The sequence below is a fragment of the Hemibagrus wyckioides genome, linkage group LG06 (assembly GCF_019097595.1).
Source record: "Hemibagrus wyckioides isolate EC202008001 linkage group LG06, SWU_Hwy_1.0, whole genome shotgun sequence".
Lineage (NCBI taxonomy): Eukaryota > Metazoa > Chordata > Actinopteri > Siluriformes > Bagridae > Hemibagrus > Hemibagrus wyckioides.
The window spans coordinates 14244488-14266208 of record NC_080715.1 but is presented as its reverse complement, the minus strand read 5'-3'; the positions used below and the strand labels follow the sequence as shown (position 1 = coordinate 14266208).

The window sequence follows — 21721 nt, the reverse complement described above, 5'->3', positions numbered from 1 at the left end:
TTTGCATGTTCTCCACATGCTTTGAGGGTTTCCAACAGGTACTCTGTTTTCCTCTCCAGTCCAAAGACATGTGTGCTGATTGACATCAATTCTCCATAGTGTGTGAGTGGGTGTGCAATTGCAATGGGTTGGTTCCCTGTTGCCCCGATACCTCTAGGATAGACGTCAGGTTCCTTTTGACCTTGGATACGATAAGCACTATTGTAAATGGATGAATGTACAAACCTTGGGACATAACATGTTTCAGTACAATATCTAAGCATAAGCACAGCCACAGAGGACATTTCTTTGCTATTTGGGCAAACAAAGAAATAAATGCACACAATACGATCTTGACCATGATCAAGTGGTTACTGAACAACGAATGAATGAGCATCTAATCTATCTTTTACTCTGTGCTGTGCTCTCTTCTGTCTGTAAAGGGATGAAAGAAATTCAACAATCTTTTCTTGACTGTAGTTGATGAAAACTTGCCATTATCTTTTTCCAACATTTTGTTTTAAAATCGCAAAACGTGTGGATGAAGTCACTTGTATATTTTTCAGCGAGCTGTTGTAGGATGCCTTTTGCTGACTTTGCCAACCTTGCCATTCATGAATATTCATAAGCAGGCTACAGATGATCATTAATATTCATTATTTGAAATTCAACAATATGGCTGGCTTACAGGGAGGAGAGAAGCAAAGTATTCTGTTTCACAGTGACGAGTTTGCAATGCAGTACGACACATTTTACTTAATGACAGGACTCAGTCCTTTATTTATTATTTTAATACACACCCTCTGCTGCAATACCTCTCTTATTTCTACGGTTAAGTTCAGATGTCATTAAAAAAATGCATTGCCAGTGCAGAGTCAGCAAATGTGTCATATTTATGGACCTTTTGGTCTTCCACATGTTCTAGGCAGCTGTGTGTGAGTAGTGTAGTGTAGATGGTAAACTCTCTCTCAGTGACTGAGCGCACCTGCGCACTGAAGTCTTTCTCATTCTGTCTCAGGCTTTCTGAGAGAACTGTTCAGCTTCAGAACCATGAACCAGACCGCCGGAGTCACGAACCAGTGCCGCAGACGCTCCTCAACCGACAAGGTAGGTTAATAATATTATTATAATCACCATTTAAACAAAAAGTCATGCGTCCTGCTCCAGTATGCCGTTTGATGATGGGTTATAGTCAATAAAGATTACGCACGACGCACAGTCAATAAAGTTTAGTGAGGAAAAAGTTTGTGATCTTTCATTAGGAGAAGTGGGCAGGCAGGAGAGACAAAAACTAAAGGAAATGTGCTGGAATGTGTATGTTTGTGTTATATTGCGTCTTAGGAGGTTTCATTTGGGATTCTTTTTGGCTTTGGGCACTTTGAACTAAGCTTACCGCAAGAAGCTTACTACTAGCTTTTGAAGTCTCTATCACTGTAAGTCACTCTGGTAAAAGAAAACATTTCTACCCAATTTCTAACCGAATAATTCAGTTCTTGTCTTGTTTCTAGTGTTATACATAATTTAAGATCACTTTGAAAAGTTTTAAGCAGATACTTGGATATACCCCAGTCCATTATAATGTATAGTTAATACCAATGGTTTTTGTTTTGTTTTGTTTATACTGTTCCATCTACAATTCCCCACTGGTGTTTAAGTACTACTTAAGATCTTGACCTATATTTTTTGTCAGACCCAAAGCGAGTGGTGTTTCTGAAATAGGATCATTGTACTGAAACAATGATGGAATCTGATCCCAGAGGATGCTACTACAGTGCCATCACTAGACTTTCATTCAGTGATTAATGAAGCAACTCACAAGCCTACTATCCCCATAAGGGTTTTTTTTTATGCTTTCTTTCTCTCTATTTGGCCTTATAACATTCTGGCATTTGTTAATAAGAAATAAATAACTCCGGATTTAATTATTGTTTGTCACTCTCATTAGGGTGGGGCTGCTTCTGTGGAGCTCCGTATCACGTCAACTAATAAATCATATAAAACTTTATTACTTTTGCAATAAAACCATTCGACAGGTCCACTGTTCATGCTGTTTTCAAGTGAACCATCAAAAATGACATTTCCTCAGTATGTGGATTAAATGGCAGAGGAATGGGCAGATGCTTTAAATTTCACAGTATAAAAATGGAAGAATTAACAAATCTGAAAGCTTTCAAATATCAGGTAGGTTCAATTAACAGTATAATTAACCTTATGACACTCATGTCTGAGAGAGAGAGAGAGAGAGAGAGAGAGAAAGAAAGAGATAAAACCATTGAATACTATAACAAATGTGCAAGAAAGGCCAGAAGAGCTTCAGACTATTGGTATGAAGGAGAAATCTCAATCCAATTATTCTGGTTTAATGAATTCTTAATAGTTATCTAGATTTTAAACCCAGAATCATTTAGATTTTAATTCATTTTGCCATTGTAAATGTAAGCTTAATATTCAGAAGCGGAATATTACCATTTGTAAAATTATCTTTACTTTTAGTACTTGAAGAGTGTAAGCCTTAGACAACCAGTGTATGCTTTAAATGAAGCATGCCTTATTGTGAATCCTTCTAGTGCAAATGATTCAACTTATGCAAGCTAATTTTGGTTGATAAGGCATTATCTTCATTTTTTTCTTCCTACTTTAGTACAGTTTTTCAAATAATCCTTTGAATATATATTTATGAAAAATTATGAAATTATAGAATCGTTATAGATTGCGTACATTAACAGATCAGTCATTTTGCCTTAAATCCTATGACAAGAACTATAGCTTGGGCGGTGAGGTATTACAAGTTGCAGATCACACACATATATAACAATGCTTAATCAGGTTACATTTAAAAAGCCCTTAGGTCATTGCTAGAAAATGTCAGTTTTATGAATTTCTTCTTCAATTCACAAATGTCACTAGAAGTGAGAGGATAATTGGCATGCGACACACAGATAAGCCCTGAATCAGCTCTACCAAAAAGCTGCTCTAGTGTGCGGGTTGCAGCAGACGGGCAGAACAGATGAGCAGCCACGATCTGAGTATTCTATATTGACCTCTAACCCTAAACAGCACCTGTGGGATGATTTGGATCACAGCTACATCTGCTTCTGCAGGAACACGAAGGCCCATCACAGCTGCATATTCACATGCTCAGTGACTTGGTGTGTCAGGAAAGCACAAGCACTCCTACAACCTAGTGAAGCTGTAGTGAAGGATGTGTAGGAATTCATGTGGTAAAGGGCCTTACCACAAAAGATATGCATGAATTTGAATGAGCATTAAAAGATGTGCATGAATTTGAATGAGCATAATGACGAGTCTGGATATTGCATAATTTCTTACAAGCAACAGGTACTGTCATAAATACTGTCATAAAAACTGAGTGGTGCAGATTTTAATAGTTTAATAAATGTTAATAGCTACGGTGTACAACTTGAACCAAACTCAGGTTTTTCACTGCAAAATGCTGTAAAGACAAAGCAACTTATAAACGTAACCTGCAGGAATGCTGCTGTTCTCACAATCACTTTTTTCACACACACAGTCCATCACTCTCTCTCTAATGCATTAATATTTCAGTTTTCAAACGGATGTATCATTCTACTAGACAGATAGCTATGAGAGCATGAATTTGAGTTTAATGTGGAAACTTGTTCTTAAAAATACAGAAAACATTTTATTGATTCACTCAGCAGAATTCTAGCATCGCTTCTGTCAGCTGAAGCAGGATTACTAATCCCTTCATAAAAAAATATTTAACATTCATCATATCAGTGATTACACAAGTGACATAAGTGCTTTCGGGAAATGAGCCAAATGAGCAGTGGCTGAAAGATTTAAATTAGTGCAGTGAATCTTTGTGTGTTTTAATGTTCAGTGCAACATACAGCGCTACACACCAAGCTACACAAACACACCAAGCCACACACACACACACACTTGGGAAAGGTAAACTGATATCACTCCCATTTCTATCACTTCTGAAGACGTCAGTGAGCTTGCTGCTACAGTATAGGCATGATCACAGTGTGTTATTATGCGATTGCTTGATTGTATGATTGTACGACTGGGTGATTATATGCAGGTATGAGTCACACTAGACCACACAGTCACACTAGTCCAAACCATAGCAGTGCATCATGGACAGCATCTTAGAGAGAAAGCCCCAGAGCAAAGAGCTTTGGCCTACTTTTTACTGTGTGATTTATTCATATTAATAGCAGCGGGGTTGTCTCTTGAGACTACATACAAAATGCTTGAAAATAAGGTATCTAAGAAAGCGAGAGGCTGCAAAAGAGAGAATATAGTGGAGAGAGAGAGAAGAGTGATTTGTTCTTGTCTCTCTTCAGTCACACCCCTTTGCTTGACTGCTGAGTCCCAACAAGAAAGATGTTTGGGAAATGGATACATAAGTGGATAGAAAGATAAGGTACCACTTTTAGCCATAAACTCTGTTGTGTTTTACTGTCTTGGTCATCAGATGTCATGCTTCATCTTGAGTTTTGAGGTCCTGTGTCTCTGCTGATCAGTGAGACCTAAAAACTTCATTTGAATGTTCTTGTACAGATTGAAGTTTTTATGCTTAGATGATAATCCGTCTTAGTGAGCATTTTAATCCTTGAACCTGCACTCAGTCTACATACACACACACACAAACACACACACACACTGGCATCACTTCACTGTACATTAACTCCACATGAGGTCCTTTACCACACAATATTCCCCGTGAGTTGCCGTCAGTTCAGAGTTCAGTCTATTGATGTGTGAGAGTTTATGCGTAGGTTTGAGTTGAGTGTGTCTCTGTGGTGAGAGGTGAATATAGGTGCACAGAACACAAGAGATATATACACGTCTATCAGCTGATAAGGCTATGATTTTAACATACATTAACATAGTTGCTAAGTTAACTATATTGACTCAATAACCTCATAAATATGTATGCATGCATGTATTTATTGTATCCGATGAGCAAAATAAGGGAGCTGATAAAACATTTTAGGATGGACAGTATTGATGTTTTTAAAATACATAACACTGTTTTATAATTGGTATTTGATAGTGGTAGAAAAGCATGCATGTAAACACGTGCAGAGAACAAATGACTTACATTATAAAGTATTTGTAATAAACACAGCTATCATTTCATTATTGTTTTCTCCTTCAAAGCTCTTGATAGCCTCGTCTCATCTCTTCTACTATGGTGTATGTAGTTTTTAAACATTCCCAGCACCTTTTCTAGTGAAATGCTGTAACTTACCCTAACTTCACTACCTTTTAGCTGGCTTACGTTTGGGTTATCGCTGTGAACCTGCTCATTAAGCAGCACACACCCCTCATTCTTGCTGTCAGGAAGAGTGCTCCCTTAACATTATCTTCTCTATGTATTCCACAACCTGCACTGTCTAGCTGATCAGAATCTCTATGGTCTATGTCTATGTGCTGCTTGCATGATTGAGTTGTTTGCAGCTCTGGGGGAGTCATTTTTTCTTCCACACACCCACATTCTGGAGAGTTGGATTCCGCCCATTTTTCCCCAATACCCCGAGTGGTTAGCAAGCCATGTTGCAAGACTTGAGCTTGTGCAAGCCTATATCTGAGTCTGCATCCTAGTTGATAAGCATCAACTATGTGTTCACTGCCTTTGACAGTGGCTATTTTTAAGGATGCAGTGTGTAACTCTGCTGTGTGTGGTGTTGCTGATGCCGAAATGACAATCTCGGTTAGATTTAGACCCTGAGTCGAATCTGACTCGACAACTGATTAGCATAACAGGCAGCCCAGAAAGCAATCTGAGTTACTTCCTGTGCAAATGAATGCCATGGCGGCTGACATCGCTCAGTAAAATCAATGGTGCAAGAGCTGAAACTGCACAACTCAGAGAACCTATATGATTTTGCATTGTGTATGGCAAGCACTAGCAATACATTAGCCATTTTCGTTCTCATCCTGGAACAGTCACTCCAGTCTTGAGATGTTGGGACCTCTGTGGGGAGCTAATAAAGACCCTGCTTCTAGAGGTGAGATGTTTAGACCAGGATTTGGGCCAACTCTATTGTACAGCATCCACTGGGCAGTAAGTACATCAGTGGATCCTGTCTCAGGGATATAAACTCCAGTTTTATTGGTTGCCCCCAACAGTCTTGGGGCTCTGGGCCATGTTGATATCAGACCTGTGCTCTTTCTGACCCAATATAATTGTTCTTTCTTTGACAGAGGTTTGATCACAAAGGAAGAAAACGTTTGAAAACAAAATATTTCTTACATAAATATATTTGAAAGCCTTGGCTGAGTGTTCGGTGTATTGTCAGGAAATCAGATTTAATCCCTGAAGCTGCACTTGGTGGTTTCAGTATCTGTGTGTAATTCAGTATCAACCTCATGGGCAGAGCCGATAACCAGTGGTCTGTAACCGAAAATAGACATCCATCAGGTGTATGTCATCTTAGTTTAACTCTCTCTCTCTCTCTCTCTCTCTCTCTCTCTCTCTCTCTAATTTATAGTCTTATCAGGTCTGTTGTTTATTTCATACTCAAAATGTACTTTGTGGCATTTTTAGTAAGGCAGTTAACACTTAGGAGTCTGATCAAGAGGGTTAGGGGGGCTGCTTTTAGTAAAGCACTGCCTTCTAGTGGTGAGGTCCTGGTTACACAGCTAGTGAAATCCTTCCCTTTTATTGCACTTTATGGCTTTAACTCTTTAAACAGCCTTGTGGTACAGACTGTGTTTTTGTTTGTTTGTTTGCTTGTTTTCAATTTATTTAGAATCAAATCTTTGCATTAACATTTATTGTTTATTAACATTTATTGTAATCACATTTTTTAATTTACGGTGTGCAACAGACGAGAGCGAAACAAAGAAAATAAAAATATTTATGATTTTACAGCAAGCCTTTGCTTTATCCCACCTTCATAAATGTTTTAATATTCTGTTAGGATGGCATAAATGTGGTAGTACAATCCTATATATAAATATATAGGTAGATTCTTTCAAAATGATTTGTACCAAGCATAGCAGTTCTCTCGGCTGCAACATGCTTTTTCATTCTTTTTCAGAGTACTCACATTTACATATAACATATTACATTAAAACAACTTATGAGAAAATGTATGGGTTACTTTTCATGTATCACCAAAAATGCATCACCAAATATTTGCATAATAAAAGTAGGAGGTGAAGCACTAGAGGGCAGTAAGATACAACAAAAAAATCTGCCCTAAAAATGGAGGCACACAGATACGCTAATACACACACATATATATATATATATATATATATATATATATATATAAACACAATGCATATATTTTTACCCACTTGTACAACTTTTTTTTTTTTTTTTTTTACCAATTTTTGTAGTGTGTGTGTGTTTGTGTGTGTTAGCATTTTGTCTGTGTGTAGCATGTGTCACTGTGTTGAAACTATTGATGTAAATATATTCATCACTCAACAGGCGTCAAGGGATTAGAAACACTTGATTAATGCAACACATGAAACACACACACAATTACACATACACACACACACACACACACACACACACTGAAACACACATGGGACTTGGATATAAATGTAGACAATTAATCCAATTCACAGTAAGGGGCTTAAGGCAAAGAATTGTGCTAAACAATGAAGGAAGAGAAATCCAAGACATAGTCCAATGGTGTGATAAACAGAGAACCAGATGGTTTATATATTAACAAGCACTGACACCTCAGAGTTACATTGTACTACCTGGGTCAGTGGCTAGAGCTCCTGATGAATGTTAATGCCTTGAAGTATTTATAGAACTTCGTGATTGCACTTAACAGTTATCAGGTTCTTATAATCAGAAGACAAGATATCTCTCTCTCTCCCTCTCTTATGGGTATAGAGTGCTATATTAATCAAAGTGTCAAATCCCTTGAGGTCCTATTGAGTGTTGAGTTCACTGAAGGTTGATATCAGTGACTTATTCGGTTATTTCTCACGTCCCTATACTACCTCCCAGATAGCAGTACAGGAGCACAATGTATATACTGTACTTGGCATAAATTAAACAAAAGGTCAAAAACTCTCTTTTAATGGTTGGTCTGTTTGAGTCAGAATTTTGCATTTCATCATCTGCTGTGAGATTTTTTTTTTTTTGTCATTGCTGTGTGTGTGCTCTTCTGTTAAACACAGCATGTATGTGATGTACTATATGCCCATGTTCTATATGATATTAAAATCTTCTAAATTAAAACACATCTATTAATGTCCAATCTAATCCAGAAAGGGCCGGTGTGGGTGCAAGTTTTCATTCCAACCATGCAGAATCCACATCCCATAGTACTTTGAAAGCCAAGGTCAATTGATTAAATGTGTGGAATCCGATATGGCTCCTGCTTAATTGGAAGTAAAACCTGCACCCACAACGACCCTTTGCGGCTAAAATTGGACACCCCTGGTTTATGTATTTATATATACATATTAAGCATTATGTATATATTATTTTAAAATATTTTTTAAAGTGTATCCACTTTCAGCTCCTTTAGCTCGTTGTAAATCTAACAGATTATTTAAAGTTTGATGCTTGGTAATACTAGGTACACAATTGGAGCAAATTCTAGCAACTATTCTAGCACACTTGCTAGCAAAAAAAGTCTAAAGATCTAAAACGTCTCAAAACACAAGTACCTTATCCAGACTAACATGAACTATCTGATGGTATAGCCCTATATCTCATTTTCATTTTACATAATACTGGGCTGACACAGTCCTCCTACTTCCCCATAACACTCCAGTAGGTGGATTTTCTTTGCTGAAAATGCCTCTAGCTGTGAATTTGTGTTCCAAGAGGAACAATTAAACCCAGCACTGAGCTCTAAACGCAATTTAGCTGTTTTCTGGGTTACTACAAAAAAAGTTGGGTTAACATAATATAACATGATCCAGCAAAATGCCATGGCCCTTTCAACCCAGCGATGAGGTATGCATTACCCAACGCTTTTTTTTGTTGTTTAAATTGAGTTAGCTGTCCTTGAAACAAAGACATACAACTCTGTCAGATTACATCTAGTGATTAAATCTACAGAATGAGATTTTCTGAGATACCTTCAACTGAGCAATGCAGTTAGCTGGGTTACATTGTAGACAAAGCAAAATCTGTTGACAAACATCCTCTTGGAGGAAAAACTTTTTCAGAATATGTGTAATTGATCCGTGTGTCTGAATTTTTTCAGAACAAGAGACAGGGAGAGTGAGACAGAAAGAGAGAGAGAGAGAGAGAGAGAGAGAGAGAGAGAGATTAAAGGAGTTTAAAAGTCAGACATATGAAAGCTGTCTGATTTCTCTGTCGTGAGGGGGAGATGTTGGCTCTGCTCTTCTTTGCTTCAGTCATTTCCCTTTAAATCTTTAATGAAACAAAAAGTCGCATTTTGCTGAATGTGTTTCACTTATCACTTATATGGAACCGAGACTGACTTGCATTGCTTACTGCTGAAACGAAAGACTATTGCCATTCTAAGTAATGCATATTTTAACATTCTGTCCAGAATTAATAGCTTGTGTTTGATAAAGAGCACCGCTAACAGTAATTATTGTGATCTTACTACAGCAGAATAAGCGTTAATGAATGCTTGAATGTGGCAACACTTCTGCAAATGTTTCTCCTTAATGGTTTTTCTCGCTAAATAATATGTCAAGTAGTACTTGGAATTTTTGAAGTTACGCTTTGATTATGTGGCATTTGCTGAAGATTTACATGTTTGTGGTAGAAGGAGGAAAATGTGAGCAACATTGTGAGCGCTAAATAATTTTACTCTTTCCCTGAACTTTAAAACATGGACTAATTAGCACAGTGATCAATGAATTTATGGTTTCAAGGCAGTCTAATTAAATTATATATAAAATGTTTACAGAACAAGAAAATGCGTTGAACTATATGAGCAGATGGGCTACTAAAATATGTGTTTTATGTGTATATTATTCTTCCTTTCCTGAACTGTTCCGATGTAATCACAAGTGCACAATTTTTTCATAAGGCCTTTGGGCTGTTTGTTACTGAAATAAACTTCCTCTAACGTTGGTGACAATTAACCGTCTAAAATCACTGACATTGAAAGTTTAGAGAAACAGCACCTTCAAACACACAAAATATACCTATGCATTCAATAATTATGCTAAAACGATTATATATAGAAAGCCTGTCTGTAATTGCAGTGCAGCCTAAATTAGAGACAACTTTCCCTCAGAATCATCTGCTTCACATAATGTGCATGTGCATAACTGATTTGCATTGCACCTGTATCGCAATTTTCCATTAAACCCCCCCAAATTTTGAGAGTAATTTATATTACATAATGGCTTATAACCACAGGGTTAACTTACAGTGCAGTAACAGCGATCAGATTCAGGAGTGTCTTAGTCTGGATGTTTGGGCAGTTCCACTTTGTAGTGTCACAGTTTGTAGTGTCACCACATCTGACTGATCAATTCTGTCACATCATGATACCTTTCTGTAGAGATGGAGGTGTTCTTGCCTACTATTCTTCCTAAATTGTATCTGTGAGTAAATAAAATGCAAAAAAAAAACAAGTCAAGGGAAATTAATTCATAGTATATAAATTTTATGGATTAAGGATTAATGAATGTGTAGAATGTGTTGAAGTTTGTTCAGTGACAGTGTGTGTAACTAGGTAACAAGGTTTTCTTCCATTACATGACATGTAAGTATGTTCCAGTAACTTGTACAATCACCAGATCCCAACCCAAATGAACACTTGTGGGAGATTTTAGCTCCACATTTTATCTTGCAACCACCACTATCATAAAAACAACACTACTTCTGCAGCACTTTTTTTTTAGTTTGGATTATAAACTGCTTGATATGGCATTTAAAAAAATGTCTTAAGGCAGTATAAAAATAGCACGATGACTTGCCTACACATCTACCATCATCAGTAAGTTTAGATTCAAAGTACACAAAACCCCGAAACTAGAAGTGTTTGCCCCATTTCCCCTAGTAAACCAGTGTAATAGCAAAGGGACATGATAGGCTCTTAAATTTTATGATGCAGTAACACCTCTAGGCACCTTTTTATGTCTAACTCCCGTGTGATTTCTTAAAAGAATGCTGCACAACTGCTGCCGAAACATTTGCACACATTTTTTTTTTTGCTTTCAAATTAATTTTCACAAGTGGTTATAAGTACAAACACCTTTTGTTTAAGCTGACTTGAAGTGCTCCTATCTGGGCTTGAAAACGTGCCACTGAAAGTCACAGAGTGAAAGCTGGGAGAGTGTATGCTACTCAGAATCCTCTGCATGCTGAGTTTGGCTTTAGGGAGACTGTGTGAGACAAAACAAGAGCAGACATTAAAGCAAATCAAGTCTCAGTCATGCCATGCTGCAGCAGCAGTGAGGATCAGAAAGCTAGGTCTGAGGTCAACATGTTTTTTTTAATTCATAACTTCATAATGAAATCAATTTTCATAGACCCTTACTAATAAATATATAAGATAATGTTAAGGTTGGGGTAGGGTTAACATTGTAACTCTCTCTCTCTCTCTCTCTAATGTGTGTGATAGCGGTACAATTATTAATTTTAGTCATAAGCAGTCATTTTTCACTTACTTGTTCATTTCTTTACTTACTATGTACATTTACTAAACAAAAACCTAATCAGGACATCACTGTTTTATTGTTCCAGGTTAAATTTTAATAAACAACAGCAGAGCATCATCAAACTGTACTTCATTTAACAGCCAGGCACAGGGAACAAATGACATTTCCAGCATCAAAGCTTCCTAAGGCTAATCTGTAAATAATGAAACAAACGAGCACAATAAATGTATATAATAATATATTACATTATTCAATCTTAAAATACAACCATTGACTCTGGAGAGTGCACAGCATGGTGGCTCATAACAGTAACATTTTCTATGAAGGTCAAATTTATAATGAACTGTGAACATATTCATCTCATATTTCATTCATAAGGCTCTAGATATTTTTATATTTTAATTATGAAGATAGGTTAAACTATACAACTATCACATATGTATTGCACTATAAGTCATGTTTGTAACACATTATAGCACCAATACCAGTAAAACCCAAGCTAACCTTTGTACAGTATGACACTGATAAATCTGTGTCCAAGACTGACCATAATGCACTAGTGTGCCAATACCATAGAATTTGTTTGGTAATGATGTTATACTACTTATTCATTCTGTTAACAATTTATAATTGCGTTATAACCATTGTTATACAATGTAATGCCATTTCATCAATAATTATATTAGTCTGTGTAAGTGAATATGTTGGTAGGTCATCCTGTATATGGCCTTCATAGAAAGTATGTCAGAGCACTGTATGTAGCTCATGATGGAGCTTCCTTGCATAGAGTATGCTATGTCTACAGCAGTGTCTGGGAGATATTTCCAGGCTGATGAAGACTGGGAGATGATCCCCAGTGTTCAGGTCTGGCCTAAGTAGTGTCCAAAAACAAGCCAACAATGTCAGCTAAAGGCTCTCAACTAGAATGGAATGTATTCTTTTGCACACCACTACTCATGATGGAATTGCTGGAATGCTAGGATTTTATTTAACATTATTTTAGATAGTTGTAAAGGAAAATATGTTCAGACTCACAAAGTATCTTTAGCTTGGTTTCTTCATCTACCTCGCCACTTTTTTTCCACTGACTGGACTATTAGACATCCCTACAGACTATGCAATGTGCGTGTGTGTGTTCATATGTGTGTGTGTGTGTGTGTGTGTGTGTGTGTGTGTGTGTGTGTGTGTGTGTGTGAAAGATAATGATAAGCGCTTATGCAGTTGCTGAAAGGGATAACTTATTCTGGGTGGCCAGGCTGCAGTACTTCCTATCTACAACCTGAGACGAATGGATCATAGACAGTGCAGTATAATACGACTGCCAATCATGCAGATGGGGCAGCAGAACGTGACTGTGATGATTACATTCATGAGAAAGGTTCTCAGATGAGCTTTTATTCCTTCCTCAGTCATGCTTTCCCACAGGTACTGAAATGAGCACTTTCAGTCAAACCTAAACCCTCTCCATTCCCCCTCTCTGATCTCTCTTTAGTTCTCTCACTCACTGATCACACACTGACTGCACTAGCGATCACATATCATGCATTAATGATTAAAGGTAACCTTACAGAGAAGTGCCAAGGAACAGGAGTTATCACTACCTGGATGATATGCTTGTTATGTATGTGAATATGCAAGTGCATGACTATGTAAAGAGTACAGTTGAGCTATTTCTGCAAGACAACCGTAAATTAGCAAAAGTCTGATTACCCTGAGCATAAACAAATAAACAAACACCTTAGAGCTGAAGTTAGCACAGTGCAGACTTGGTTTGTGTGTGTCCGTGTGTGTGTGTGTGTGTGTGTGTGTGTATGATCTCTGAACAGAATGATGATATGGTAATGTGAAAGACTGACAGCTGGTTAGTTATAAGAGAGAGAGAGAGACAGAGAGAGAGAGAGAGAGAGAGAGAGATGCTCATCGAGTTTTCAAGCCCTATTTTCTGTACTATGGCAATAATTTCCTACATACAGTGCTGCCAATAAAGCTTTTGTGAATTGAATTGATTTGAATTGAATAAGGAAAGAGTGACAGAGGGAACAGGAGATCTCTGGCCTTAGAGAATGTTGACATTATGAATGCTCTAAAAGCAAAATAAACCAGCAGGGCATCTCACAGCTTGTTATATTCTCTAACATTTCAGTTCCTCTGACAACCACCTACCAGTGTGTGTACTGCACAACATAGTGCATGTGAGGCAACCAGACAAACACACAGCTCCAGGAAACAACACTCCTGAAACAGAACTTGAAGGCTGTATAGTTGTTATAGGACTATAGACATTCAGTGGTATCAATTTATTTTATGATACAATAAGTATTTAATAATTACTGTTATATGTTATTACTCATTTTAATGCATAGTGTGTATTTAACTCCTACCCACCGGGTTTTATAGCAGTATATAGTGCATCATCTGATAATATAATAATAAAAAAAATAATAAAATAATAAAAAAAATAGTTCCACGATCCTTTAGTAAATACATGCATATCTGACTGAAAAGATGTGAAGGACACAACTGTGTAATAGAGCTGGTGATAATATAATTACCAGAGAGGGCAGCAATGTGATGCTTAGGACAGGTATCAAGCCAAAAAAGGCCAGGAAAAGATGGTAGACAAAGAATGACAAAGAATTTAACCCTGTGAAAAATGAAAAAGATTGGAAATGTGTTTGAAGCGATGTATTTTTCCTCTGTATTTTCAAGTGCCGCAGATAAAAAAGCTTGATTAAAATAGGAAAAAAACAAAAAACAAAAACCTTATCTGAAAGTGAAGAGATATTGATAACCTGCTGTGCAACTAGGTGTTTAGTAACAGTGTTAGTTCTTACATTCTCAGAAAATACTTCTAAATCTAATTCTTTGGTTATTCCACTGGCAATAGTCTTGTGTGGATCCCCATAACTGAATTTTTCATTGTCAAGAAAAGTGCTCCAGTGTAAAAGAAGGCTGAAAGCATCTATCCAAACTAAAGAACTCTTGAAGAGCTGTTTTTTCCTAAGCATGTAGTCATTACATACTACTGTATGTATGGTATGACATACTGCATAAACAAAATATTCATATTTGAAATATTAATTTAAAATAACTTACTTTATAAAATATTACTATTATGCATTAGGCACAAAGAACTGCACATGTACTCATGATGACTGGAGTACCACTACGTACATATGTACAGTAGTTTTCAAATACAGTAAGTTATAATGTACTTGAATACCAGTACTGTATGCGAGTTATGTGTAACGTATAATTATTGGCTCTTTATTTATTAAACCCTAGGTACTTGTAATAAAATGCTATCAAGGATTGCATTGCACCTAATTGGGTAATTATATCATATGCTTTGTATGTTTTCTATTACCCAATACGTAATGATCTAAATAATAATCTAAATCTAATGAGATGGAATGGAGCAGATTTTTAATGCTGCTTTCATTGCTTGAACATGCAGCTGAGGATAAGGGGGATAAAAGATGTTCACAAGGGTGCATTGGAACCCAGAATAAAATTCAGCAGCATCTTCAGCATGCCTGCTTTTCTCTTGCCAGATGGTTTATATATTAAGAAACATGACACCTCAGAGTTACAGAATTGCTCTGCTGGGACAGTGGCTAGACCTCATGATGAACGCTTAACGCCTTGAAGTATTTATAGTCCTTGATGATTGCACTTAACACTAGCCCTTGTGATCATTCCCTCTCTCAAAACTTAAGACTTTCAAGACTCTCTCTCTAGTCTCTGTCTCTCACTCTTTCTCTCTCTCACTTTATTGTTTTAATCAGGAGAGAACAGTGAGAATATGGCACAGGAGACTTGGAGAGATGAAGGCAGATTAGCAAGGTGAGGGGGTGGGAAAGGCCAGCCGGGAAAGACTGTAACAAAAGAAGTGAACATGGTCATGCCCTCTCTTTTTCACCAACATTCAGACACACAAACGAAAACACACATACTGATGAAGATCATTGGAGGTCAATTGTGAGAGATGAGACTATTCTGCGAGTGTACAGTAAGTCACGCGTTAGAGCGATATTGCTGTCTTTAGAGAGGTCAAAATAACAGTGCTGCCCTGCAGAGAGACAGGGAGAGAGTGTGTATGTGTGTATCAGGGAACAGAGAGTCATTGCTCAATGTGACAGGCACTCCCGGCAAGGAGCAAATGCACTATTTTAACCTTTATCATGACTAGGACACACACACACACACTTGCACACACACACACTGCTGTGAAGGACAAGTGCTTCAGCAGGTAATGCCAAAAAGAGGACATTAATGTGGAGGTGGCATTTCCGGCCCTGGTTTTAACGGCACTGCTGTAATCTGTGTTTTTTAAGACATTTCTGAATAGCACTCATCTTTTAGCATAGGGAATGAGAGAGAGAGAAGGAAATAAAGCGAGAGAGAGAGAGCGAGAGAGAGAGAGAGAGAGAGAGAGAGAGAGAGAAACGTAGGCTGTTTATTTATGAATTCTGTTCCATAATGAAAGGTTCTGTGGTGCTGCAGCAGTTCTGAGATCAGCAGATGGCTGTACCGCTGCCCGCAGGGTTTGCTTTGGAGGATGGATTATTCATCATCCCTTCCTGCCATCACTAATATAATCTCCCCAACCAGCTAACAGCACACACAAAGCTAATAACACAGTGCCTCTAACCCACAACTCTAATAACACAGAATGGTAAATAAACCCAACTCAACCGAATAAAGGAGCTATTTATCATAATTTATATTGTTTTGCAGGGTAATTGAATTTTTTGGTAAGACTTTGATTCATGTTTAAAATATTCATGTTACAGGGCTTTTCAGCATTACGGGGCACTTTTTGGATTTTTACACTGAGTGTATTCACGCATTCTACTCAGCTGAATAGTCTTGTGTTCAAACAAAACCCTACAGTGTGTCTCATCTTTGAGTGCCAATGATCCAAACTTCTTATTTCTCTCCAACCTTATTTTTGTACAAACTGCCCAAAGTCTTCTTGCGTTCTGGTGAATATTTAATATGCACACCAACACAGTCCACAGAAAAGAAAATGAATAATTATATAACATGATAAAAGTACACAAAGAGCCCAGCGGGCCCACACAGCAGAAGCAGTGTTAACTCCTACACGCTATATTTGAGAATAATGTATCTTCACTGTCCATAAATGTAAGTGTTAACAGCTTTTTAATTTCACTGGACAAACTCTATCAGAGCTGACACATTAGAGTGCTTTCAGCTGCTTCATAGCATTCATAGCATGTTATAAGTATCAGTAACCCATTTGTACTGTGTATACTGTACTGCAGAGTTACACCATTTACTAAGCATATTAAATTTCTACTTGCGATACGCTATACTAGATATGTTAGATAAGTGATTATTAAAGGTAGGGTAAGTGATAAAACAATAAAATGTAATACATTATTTTATTTTAAAGACATATATTATTTTAACTGGTGATTCTGCGCTAGGACCTGAAGGAAAATAAAAATAGATAATCTGGAACATCAAAATTCAACCAATCAGGATGAGTAAACATTTCTACCTGTTAATCACATTACCTGTAAATTCAGAAAGCTTCCCATAATGCACTAGTATTCAGGTGTTCTAGTCTGAGAATGTTTTAAGGTTAGTGGCTTTGGGTGGGGTGACCCCAGATGGTACACATCAACCTGCAACTGTGCGGTACCTTATTATTTTCAGTTAAGAGTTCTGCAGCATTGATGTATGATGGTTGCTGAATGGCGAAATTTGTCTTGCCATGGGGTGACAAAAGTCCAGTGAAACTCAAATAAATGCATCCAACATGTGAGATCCTCACAATGTGTTAATTCGTCATACACGAATCCATGTAGAGGTCATGGAATCACTTGGCAACTGGTTACTGCCTAAGTGGAGGGACTGTGTGTTTTTTTTATTATTATAATTATTACTTATATCTGCTGTCTGCATATACCTTCACGCAGAATTATGAATAATAGCATTAAGGATATACTGTATACATTAGCATTACAGGCCCACAACTCCAGGGTCCCTGGTTTAAATCTGAGTTTGACTTTCTCTGAAGTTTTATGTGTGTCCAAATGAGTTCCCTTTGGGTTCCCTAAAACACAACGGTAGGTGGCATTGATAAATTAATTGCCCTTAGGTATGTTTAAATTTGTCAAAGGTTTTCTAAGACTGACTAGTGTCCCATTGAGGGTGTATTTCTGCCTCACATCTAGCATTCACAGGATCATCCCATTCCAGATGTAGTCCTATCTTGTCTGTTATGATAACCTCTTCTCTTCTGAAAAAGCTTTCTACTAGATTTGGTTGTGTAGTTGCATGAATTTTCTTCATTCAGCCATAAGATCAAGGATGAGAAGGAAAATTCAAAAAGTCTACAGTCCTGTTGAGGTCAAGGCTTCCACATAAGCCTTGGCAAACCGCGTCTTTATGGAGCTCATTGTGCACAGGGTCATTGTCATGGTGGAACATGTTTGGGCTTCTAATTCCAGTAAAAGGAAATCTTAATGCTGCAGTATACAAAGTCATTCTACAATTGTGTGCTTCCAAGTTTGTGGCTGGGCAGGTGTCCACAAACATCTGACCATATGGTGTACTTAAGATTTCTTCTCTGGGTTTTTCCCAAAAAACTGAATAATAATATTGTGAAATGTATCTTATCAGATGCTGTTTGGTTAGAGATAAAGAACCGCCACTAATAAAATACAGACTCTGAATGCAATAAATAAATAAATAAATAGTGGTCTTTTTTTGTTTTTACAGCAGATTCTGGTGATTTTTATTGCTGACCCATTAAGGCCTAAGAAATATTATTGCTTTGTTTATATTTCCCTTACAAATTGTGATCTTGCATACTAATAAGTTAAAATAATTTAGTTAGTTAATGTGTTATTCTCACGGACTCTTACACTTGAGGACTTTATCAGTAAAAAAAATCCAGTGACCCAGTGAAAACCTTGCTCTGTATGCAACAGTTGGTATAAACTTTCATGTTTCCCACATTCAATAACAACATAAAGGTGCTGCCTCCCTCTTAATTAGCTGCTCACTAGCAAAGCTGTGAAGCAAACCTTATGGTGAATGTGGAGAAGGAGAAACTTCTTTTTTTATTTGAGCATGGAAGAATGAAAGCCCTCACTAATAAAACATGACGGCGGAGCTGCTACAGTCAGTTTGTGCGGCATGAGAGACAAGCAGACCAGTGTCAGCGCACTCTCTCAATACTAATTCCTTAGTACTGACAAACTCTCTCTCTCTCTCTTTCTCTCTCTCTCTCTCTCTCTCTCTCTCTCTCTTTGTGAGTACAGGATCTAGGAGATGGAGGTTTAGAGAGGAATTGGAAAGGGATCGGCATCTCTCTGCTGGTGATTCTGGTGGTGCTGTCTCTGATTAGCCTCTCCATCTTCTTTCTTTCTAAAGGTTTTAAAATCACACACACACACACATACACACACACACTGTGTGGGACGGCATATTTTTGTAACTTTGTAGGACTAAATGTCACCAGTATCTGACAGTGTTGACTATGTGGGGACATTTGGTTGATCTCACAAAGACCGCTGTTTTATTTTTTCATTTTTTTTTAACTCATTGTGTTCAACAGATTTTATTTTAAATCTAATAGAGCTGAAAGGATTCTTTTTGCTTCAAGGTTTTATATCTATGAATAACATTAATTAGGTGCATTAATTATATCAAAGTATGTCAATGAAAGGTCCTAACAAGTATAGTGTGTGTGTGTATGTGTGTGTGTGTTACATTTGGATTCAGATGATGGAAGTAAAGCTCTGAAATCTCATCTGACCTTGGACGACCTTTTCCTCAGAGACTTTCAGGTTCAAGCCCCTGAGGTGCAGTGGATCAGTGGTGAGTGACCTCTATTTCATGTTGGTTTGTTTTTATCAATGTGTGTGTGTGTGTGTGTGTGTGTCTTTAGACCAGTCTTTGGGTCTTTGTCTAAATCAGCCCTCATAAACATCCTCCATCTGCTGCCACTATAAATCTTGGACCACAGGGTGTTCACACATGCACAGACACACACATGCACACGCACACACACACACACATACAGAAGAAGAGAGATGAGTCCAGATGTGTGGTGTAATTATCAGATCTCCAGACAGCTCGTGTCAGTGCTGAAGAATGGATCTGTCAGATGCACAGAGACAGGAGGCGTGGGATGAAAGGAGCACGAAAGAAAGAAATGAAAGCGGAGACAGATAGATAGACATACACAAAACCCCCTATAGAAATATTTCCATGCTGCACAATTGAATTGCCTGATGTTAGAAATAAATAAGACCTACGTTTATTTTTTTCAAGGATTTATGATGGAAGTTTTCCTTTGATCTTTCCTCTGAAGGTTTTCCTGTAATTCCAGCCTCTGCACATGCATACAACAGGTGATGATAGTTGAATGTAACATTGACATATATTTTTTTAAGAGACATAAGGAGATATTTCTAGCAAACACGATAAAATATTAACGGAAATAAATATTAGATGAGGATAGTATGAGTGAGAAGGTTACATGGAGGATGTGAAATGAACTGATTATAAGATTTATTCCTACAAACTCAGAACACATGTCCTTTCCTGTTTTGCCAGCCAGTCACATGACGTATCCTTTCACTCTACAGCATGAACATTAAATTTTATTAATAACATAATAATGTTGTGATCATTTGGCCACATTTTCTATGGAAGAAATGCTGTTAATTGGGTTGTGTTCACAAAATGATGTCATGCAAATGCTCCATTCTTTTGCTATTCATCGATTTAAAAGTAGCATAGAGTTAAAGTTAGAGTTAAAGTTATGTAATTCACAGCCTGCGTTCCAACCTCTGGCAGATACGGCCAAATCTTATCTTTTCCCAGATAAGTGATAAAGCGCTATCAAAAAAGCAGACATTTGATTTGGGTTGTGCCCAGTCAGAAAGAATATATAGAAAAATTGAAGCTGTATGTTTACTAATAAGATAATATAAGAAGTGGACACTATTTTTCCTATTTTTCAGGGGAGATGTGGTTGTTGAGTGATGTTGCAGCCTGTTTTGTTGACAGTGAAAAATAGCCAGAAAAATAGAATTACATCATAAATAACATAATTATAAAAGAAGACTTGCTTCTCATTCATAGTCTTGTAAACAAAGACAGGATTGTCTAGGTCTTTGGTTTTTTTTTAGTTTGCACATGCTGTTTTGAACATGTGGGTCAGTTCAGGAGTGCAACCCGGTCAGTTTGGTGTCACATTAAAATGACATCATAACAATATGCTGTGGGCCGCTTATCAGGTCAACATGGACTGTGTATGTTGTATTTTTAGTGATAAAAGAGCAATTACAATAATTTTCAGGCACATTCTGCATGAAAAATTTTGCATGTTATGTATGACATTAGCATACAAGTCTAAACACACAGTTTAAATGTGTAGCAACATGAGTATATATATATACATATATATACATGCCATTGTATGTTATGTGTATTAATCTGGAGTGGGCTGAAGTTATCCATCAAAACAAAAGAGTGATTTGTTTCTGTCATGGGCCAATCACAATGTTTTGTACTATTTTTTTTTTCATCATTTCCAATCAGTAGTAAGTTCCAAAAGTCTCTCAAAGAGAGAAACCACTTGATGAGGACAAAACACAGAGTCACTTTCAGAACACACATACACACACACACACACACAATGGCTTTGTCTTGTTAGAAAACTCTGCTTCTCTGTGAGTGTGTCATGGTTATGTCATGATGAGGAGACTGCAGAACCTGTTCTTTCCTCATCTTACACAAAGGGATGAAGGTCATCATGAACAACATGACTTCCAGCTCCATAAAACAGAGGACACTTACACTGTCATTCAGGATGTAGATTATATAGATTCATTCAGCTTAACACTGAATAGACATGTAAAAAAATGGAACAGGCATTTAAAATTGTTAATTATAATAACACAGTTATTTACAATATAGTGTAAAGGAATGGCATGCCTAGTCTGTAGACACCTAACCATCATAACCATATCCATTTACATGAACATCCCATTCCATATATTTAGTTCCCCATTGTCTCTAATAATTATCTGGACTCTTCTGGGAAGGCTTTCCATTAGATTTTGGAGCATGGATTTGGAGACTTGTTCATTCAGCCATAAGAGCATTATTAAGGTTA

At 37.2% G+C, this 21721-nt stretch overlaps 1 protein-coding gene across 1 annotated transcript in view; it reads left to right on the top strand.

Moving 5' to 3' along the window:
- Positions 1-919: 919 nt before the first annotated feature.
- The window catches only part of LOC131354883 (inactive dipeptidyl peptidase 10-like), a 55318-nt gene continuing 34516 nt past the window's right edge, over positions 920-21721 (top strand). The window contains exons 1-3 of the mRNA XM_058392970.1: positions 920-1086; positions 18855-18966; positions 19318-19413. Coding sequence (XP_058248953.1) covers positions 1030-1086; positions 18855-18966; positions 19318-19413 — 265 coding nt within the window. The 5' untranslated portion in view covers positions 920-1029. The remainder of the gene's footprint in view (positions 1087-18854; positions 18967-19317; positions 19414-21721) is intronic.